Source organism: Hyposmocoma kahamanoa, unplaced genomic scaffold (genome assembly GCF_003589595.1).
Source record: "Hyposmocoma kahamanoa isolate Upper Pololo Valley unplaced genomic scaffold, ASM358959v1 99167, whole genome shotgun sequence".
Lineage (NCBI taxonomy): Eukaryota > Metazoa > Arthropoda > Insecta > Lepidoptera > Cosmopterigidae > Hyposmocoma > Hyposmocoma kahamanoa.
Window position 1 is genome coordinate 7,998 of NW_020655814.1, and position 7,182 is coordinate 15,179.

At 35.7% G+C, this 7,182-nt stretch overlaps 2 protein-coding genes across 2 annotated transcripts; one reads left to right on the plus strand and one right to left on the minus strand.

The window, feature by feature from the left end:
- The first annotated feature begins 245 nt into the window (after window positions 1–245).
- LOC113239024 (protein ALP1-like) lies at window positions 246–2,154 on the plus strand. The gene is made up of 2 exons (XM_026475889.1): window positions 246–646; window positions 1,098–2,154. The coding sequence occupies exons 1-2, from the start codon at window positions 341–343 to the stop codon at window positions 1,971–1,973; spliced, it is 1,182 nt and encodes a 393-aa protein (XP_026331674.1). The 5' UTR covers window positions 246–340; the 3' UTR covers window positions 1,974–2,154.
- Window positions 2,155–2,322: 168 nt separating this feature from the next.
- LOC113239023 (semaphorin-1A-like) lies at window positions 2,323–6,470 on the minus strand. Its single transcript, XM_026475888.1, has 6 exons — window positions 6,125–6,470; window positions 5,895–6,036; window positions 5,126–5,807; window positions 4,447–4,772; window positions 3,996–4,185; window positions 2,323–3,684 (listed from the first exon to the last, which is right to left on the minus strand). Exons 1-6 carry the CDS (start codon window positions 6,137–6,139, stop codon window positions 3,462–3,464), a joined length of 1,578 nt encoding a protein of 525 aa, XP_026331673.1. The 5' UTR covers window positions 6,140–6,470; the 3' UTR covers window positions 2,323–3,461.
- Window positions 6,471–7,182: the final 712 nt, after the last annotated feature.

Below are 7,182 nucleotides of genomic sequence, written 5' to 3' on the forward strand. Positions count from 1 at the left end.
GCCTATCCTCTTTGTGGCGGCCATATTTACAGAAAAACTTGTTTTTATGTTTTCGGCTGAAGGACTTTGTTTCCATGGCCAGCAATAAATTAAAAAAAAAAAGAAAAAAAAAATTGTCATTTTACTCTGTCTTCAAAAAAGACAGACTATCGTTTATTATTGCCAATACGTAAAGAAGAAGTAAAAACAAAGAAATAAAAAAGTAGTAATGGATTTACTTACGTTACCTACGTATTACTGATAAGGTAATGCCAACGTACTGTTGGTTCAGATAATGATAAGATTTTAAGAATTTCTGAAGCTCTCTCTGAAACTTAACGGTTCAGAAGTAGCGTGTACCATGGATAACTTCGAAAAGAAGTTTGTAATGGAAATGTTTTTAGATAGCGACAGTATTTCTACTGTTAACAGACTAATTGTAGCTACGACAGATGTGATAGTGGAAAACATTGAAAGTATATCGATATTCACGGAACTATTGAATAAAGAACACTTTCAAACTGTGAGAGACATTGAGATTTGCGGTGCTTCACCTTCGCCACCGATTCAAAAGAAACGACAGAAGGTAAATATAGAGCACACCGTTCTCAATTACAGCGATTCTGAATATTTTGACATATTCAAAATGAGAAGGGGCACTGTGCAGGTAGGTTTTTTTGTTACATAACCTTGTGAAAACAAAATTGAGAATATGGTTCCTATGCTACATTATATTGCTATTGTCACCTAAATTCGTAAACTTCCATCCAACCACAAAAACCACCGTTAATGTTAACTTTTGAGTAGGCACAAAAACAGAATTACTAGAAATAATTATGCGACACTAAAAAAGGGTCTACTAATTATATTTTAAGCTTTAATAAGCTGATATTTCGCTAGAGGAGTAAAAATATAATAAAGGGTTTTCATCCTAAAATGGAGTTACGAGGATTTAAAATTTAGCCGATATATTGTTCTGTCTGTGTTTAATAGAATGTAAACACGAGTGTTAACTATTTTTTCTCCCTTATTATACTTAGCAAAGTTGCAGATTGAAATTTTACTTAATGATAAGTTAACAACTGTTTTTACATTATATTTAATAATTTACATTTCAGGCTCTGATAAATTATTTAAGAGAGTTTGACAAAACGGCTGGCACAACTGTGACATTGGATAAGAAAGTACATGTCTTCCTCTGGCTTTTAACGAGTGATTCATCATTTAGTGAAATTGCCATATTATTTGGTTTACATAAATCTACAGTTGCTTATATATTTCATGAGATAGCATCATTGCTTGCCGAACAGAGGCACAACTTCATTAGCTGGCCTTCAGTTGAAGAGCAACACATAACAAGGATAAAAGTGAATAGCAGGTATAAATTCCCCAATTGTGTTGGATTTATTGATGCATGTCGATTCAAAGTTGGTTCAAAGAGGAATAAAAAGGATGAACCAGAAGTAATTATGCTCCAAGCAGTCTGTGACGAATCACTTGCTTTTATTGATGTTCATGTCAGTGATATTGGTGTCACAAAAAAAAGCAAAGTGTTTAGAGAAAGTTGGCTTTGTCAAGAGCTAAAGAATCTCATTGACTTCGACAACCACTTACTTGGTGATTCTGAATATAAACTTAAGAAAAATTTAATTACTCCATTCAATAGTGAAGAAGTCTTAACTCCTGAAGAAATGAAGTTTAATGATAGGCATTGGAAAGCACGCAGTTATATTGGTCTTGCATTTGAATTATTAAAGGATAAGTTTAGAAAACTCAGTCATATAGATATTAATAAGCCTGATGCTGTTCAGACTTTGTTATATGCAGCTTGCGTTCTTCACAACTTTATAATTCTGCAGGAAGGATGTCCAAATCTCAAGGAAGAGCCCATAACTTGTGACGATGGAGTTACAATAGATTCGGACATTGTGAAAACTGCTGATGAAAAGAGGCAGTTCTTGTGCAATTATGTGAACTACATTGATAGCGCTTGACATGATTATTTTTGTGTGCTTGTGCACAGCTGTGCTTTAGAGAAGTTGCTTGTTTTGATTGTATCCTTTTTTCGTATTCATGTTTCAGATTAGGGCTTATCTTCGTTACAAACCTCTCAGCCTCAGTTTTTATAAGTTATTTTGTAAATAATGTGATCTATTTAATAGGGTAATAAAAAACATCATGTTCATGTAATAATACTTCTATTTTTTCCACTATTATGGGAAATTAATAAATTGCTAAGTATTAAATTGATTTATCATTATATAAAAAATATAAATAAAGTATTTTTGAATTGTATATAGTGAGTAGTAGCTGAATTTACAAAATGAATGGTATTTGAGTAATGGCTTCTAAATACATAATCTAAAATCTTTGTTCTAATTTTGTCTACAAATAGGTTGAAATTAAAAAATAAGAGTTGATTTTCATAGTACATGTTTAGGTATCCCTACATTTTAATTGAGTTGTAATTTATATGTACAGAAATGGATACCTGCCTTAACTAAATAGACTTTATATATTTCACGGTGGGAACACTTCCTAAATTTAGTTCTCTGGTGGATAAATTTAGCCATTGGAGGATCAGGTATACACAATATAGGACACAATATTTAGAAAATAATTCATAAAAATTTTATAATACAATAATAATTACAAGATTTCTCTTGTGAATTTTACGTTATATTATATGTACAAAGCTTGTTAAGCTTGCGTCAGTTCATTTCAATTCAACTAAAATTGTGAATTAAAAAAATTCTAACTTGAGACTATACTCTTCCTGATGTATCCTAAATTACATTAGGCACTAAATTGGCAACCTACAAGGCACTATGCACTTAGCACAGCAATCAAATGCTATAATAATATCATAAACTTCATATTAAACAAAATTTATAACATCACCTTTATAAATTGATATCTCTGTATGTTTATACACTAACATACTTTATTTAATTTAGACATTCTAAAGTACACATTGTGTAGAGACTTTAAACATCGAAGTGTAATGTTCTGGTCTGTTTAAATCTCACTATATTAAACATTATCAGTATATACACATTTACTCATATTTACAAAACTAATAATAGCTGCACTGCGCTCTAGTTCTACATTGATTATGGAATGTTGAAAATGGAATTATAATACTCAACCAAAACGTTTCAGAGTAACTTTGTTACAGAAATCACAAACAAACACATGATTAATGTAGTGTTGGTTCAGTATTAAACATCCGAATAAGTTACCAGCCCTAGATTGCTGGTCATTTATACATAGAATCGATCTAATGTTTAAATGCAATTTTCACTTGTCAAAAGTTTAATAAACTGTACACTGAAATAATCCACAATATTTACAGGACCGTCAAGTCAACCAATCAATTCACATTGTTTCATCCAAATTATCCCGAAGACTTGGCACATGTGACGCACACATTGTCTCTATCACTTAGTAATGGAACCGTACATTGTCTGTTGGGGTAGTTTTCAAATATAAGTTTTTTTCACTTTCTGCAGAGTCCCACATTTGAGATCTTTGTCGAGTGATTCTGTTGAATTGCGTAGATCGAGTGATCGTTCTTTTCCAAGCTCCAGGTGCAAATTGTCTTGTTTAGCTAGGGGGCATACATTCGCCACCATATTCACGTTCTTAGACCGTGGGGGCATGTATGCGGGATTTGCATTCAGCGGCGTCTCTAATGCGCTCAGTCTGAAACATAATAATGTTGTTAGAGCTACGGAAGCGTAACGAAGAGTTTCTTTAAAACGAATCGCAATATCAGATACGCTCGCGATGGGAGTTTAGTGCAACGTTAATGTGATGTGTTACTAACAATACAGTGAATTATGATGTTTTCAAAGTTTTGAAATGTTTAAAAGTGAGCTTATAATATTGGCAAGGTCTGTATTGACCCACTTCTGGAAATCGTAAATATACGTCTGCAAAAGAAAACTACTGGGTGAGTTTTATTTCATAGATTATTTATCATTATCCTGGTATGATAAATTTCGCGTACGCACCTATTTAAATGATTGTGTTGTTCATTGTAGGATGAGGTATCGGGAAAAAATGGGTGACGAAATCGCCGTGAGAAGAGGTACCCAATGACGAATCCCACCATGAGTGTCACAAGGCATGAGGCCACTACAGCTGTGAGTAGGGCTTGAGCACTGTAGATATTTCCGTCAGCAGCCTCGACTGTTAGTAAATCTAGAAAAATAAAAACTTTTAGTTTTGACGTTTGTGATCCAATGGTTTGTACTGTGGCGCTAGATGAGAACTCCCAGATTCGATTTTAAATTGGTCCGGTCTAGGTGTTCTAGGTCGTGCCCCGGAGTGAATTTCGTTGCTCTGGTATGAGTACCAGAGCAACGGGATGAGTCCCTAGTTTGAAACCAAGCTACTGGTGTGGTTGTCTGGCACATTATTTTCTATTGGACTTGTATTAATTTTTATGATTATAAAACTTACCAGTATTATGTTTAGAGTTTTCGTCTGACTTTGGTTCTTGTAACACATTGGTTTCGACAACTTCTATTAATATTTCGTTTTGAATATCGCCCGGTTTCTGACGAATATCGGGTTCCGATATCACAGGCTTCTTTGTTCCTGGGCTTCTATTAGTGTGCCGTTCGTTCGGTAGAAGGGCTGGCAACTTATTACATATTTCAGTCTTTCCATACTCTACATTTTGTAGAAACCTCTCGGGATTCGGAAATTGCCTGTTTCCGACCCAAGAACATTGTTGTTCCTTGGAATCCCAAGCGCAATGGGGATCTTGAAGAGCAACACACTCTCTGTAAATAAATGAGTACATCTTTCGTCAGTTTATTTATTTAATATTAAGTATTATACATACTAATTTTACTAGTAAAGGGGAAACACAGTTGTATTTTCATAAACCAGTTTTATTTAAACTTTGTTTTTAACGTTAGCAGTATGCGTAAAACAATAACAATTGAAATGAAATAATGAATTTGAGTACAGTAATTTGATTACATGAATCAACAATTAATATTACTTTAATAATATAAATATTTATAATAAATTACGTTGGTTATTTATTTAAGTTGGATGTGACTTGGATTTGGGAAGAATTTGTCACAGCAATTTTTATATCGACAAAATATTGATATAGGAATTTATATACCTGCACGATTTTACGTTGCCGCAGTGTGACAATGTTACCGCTTTTATGAGGTTGTCAGACGCAACAATGAGTTTTTCTGTCGTCAGAGCCACGTGCATTTGTTTGACGGGTACGCCTAAAGGCAACACTTGTTCTTCTGATATCACAGCCGTTCTCACAGGGTTCTTATAGTGCTCTTCTGCAGTTTCATCAAATGCACCTTCGTTCGCAGCAACATTCACGGCTTTAATTACTCTGCCGTCATCGGTACCAACGTACATAACATCATATTTATTGCCATTCATTGCTTGCACTTGAGGATGGACAGCTATCGAAGAAAATCTATATTGAAGGCTAACTCTAACTAGGATTGGTCGGGCTAGAAAAGATGAGACTGCTTTGTCCATGAGGGGATGTGTTTTTATGAAGTTAACCGCAGAGTCTGAAAGCGTTCGGCTGTCCTCGGCGCATGACCCTGGCCTCGGTTCTGGTACTTTCTCTTTTTCTAGTGGAAGCCAATTAGAATTCATGCTTTCCTGGCCTTTGAATTGGCCCTCGAAAGCGTCTAAAATATCTCTCATTGCAAATGCGCATACTGCTGATCCGCCAATTGCATTGCGAGGTGTCGTAAATACTGCGTATATGACATCATTCCTACTCCCTCCACTGCCATAAATGCCATTTATAAGTTCAGTGGTAGCCTCTGTAATAAATAATTTTATTAGGTACATTAGGTATAAATCAGACGGTAAAGGTCTCTATTTGGTGAATGTAAAGTAAAATGACTTACGGATTTCATCGAAATAAAATGGGTAGTCGCCAGGCATAGAACAGTTAAGTCGAGTTTTCATAAATGATGTCCATCGGTCGCTAAATGTGTGTGGTCCACCTTTGTCGTTTAAACATACTCTCGCCACTCTCGAATACACAGCCTGTAAAGACAACAGATGTAAAACGAATCGAATAAGTGAAGCGGATTGAAAAATGTTAAGCTTTTACGATTGTTATATAGGTACTAACCTTGCCACAGTTCATGTACTCCACAGCAGTTTCACGATAAAAGAAGTAAACGTGACTCGTAGAAGCAACTGCTCCGACAAAGGATGGATCGTTTAACAGCCGGAGGTCAGAGCGTTCAGTCCTTACCGGTTCACGGTATATTAACGGATCAGTACCGGAGAAATCGGCTGCGGTTGCCGTGTATAATTCACCACCTAGAAAATTAGAGGCAATAAATTAGTAATATGTTAATACGAGCCCTATACCCCACCGGTCGAGCTCGGCCTGCTGCGCGTGGTGGGTTCAGATTATGGGGTGTGCTTATGCTCTTCGTTGGCGCAGTGATTAAGTACTATGGGCGCTTGATGAGGAGGTTCCAGATTCGATCCCTGATTTGAACCAAAAAAATATTTTTAAATTGGTTCTGGTCAGGGTATTCTGGGTATTGCCCTCAGAATTATCGTTACTCTGGTACTCATAGTACAGGAAATTCCCTACTTTGAAATCAGAAATTTGGAGTGATTATCTGGCATTTTTTCCTTAAACTTCTCTCTTTGGCATAGCTTCCAAGAAAAAAGTATCAAACAGAGAGACGGTCGAGATACAACAACGCCATAAGCATTTTATTTCCACTACATCGGGAAATATGCCTTACATTTTGAACAATTGTGAAATCTTGTACCGTAATAGAGTCTCCGTATACTACCTACGTAAGGTGGCGTGCGGATGCTTCGGGCTTCGGCTACACCTCGGCCTACGGCCGTAAAAAGTAAGTGTTGACTGCACATTATTATTAAACATCCATAGAGATCCCCACATGCCTATTTCCATCTGCCGCTAAAAAGTTTGTATGGCAGCCATTTTAAAAAATGGCGAAAAATAAATGTTGACCGTAAATTATATTAAACACCCATAGATTCCCCCACATGCCGTTATTCAATCGAATTAAAGCAAATATTCATCTGCCGCCTAAAAACACTTCTATGGCAGCCATATTGATAATTGGCGAAAAATCAATTTTGATCACAAATTATTATCAAGCGCTCCTAATCAAGATCCCCATATGCCAATTTTCAAAG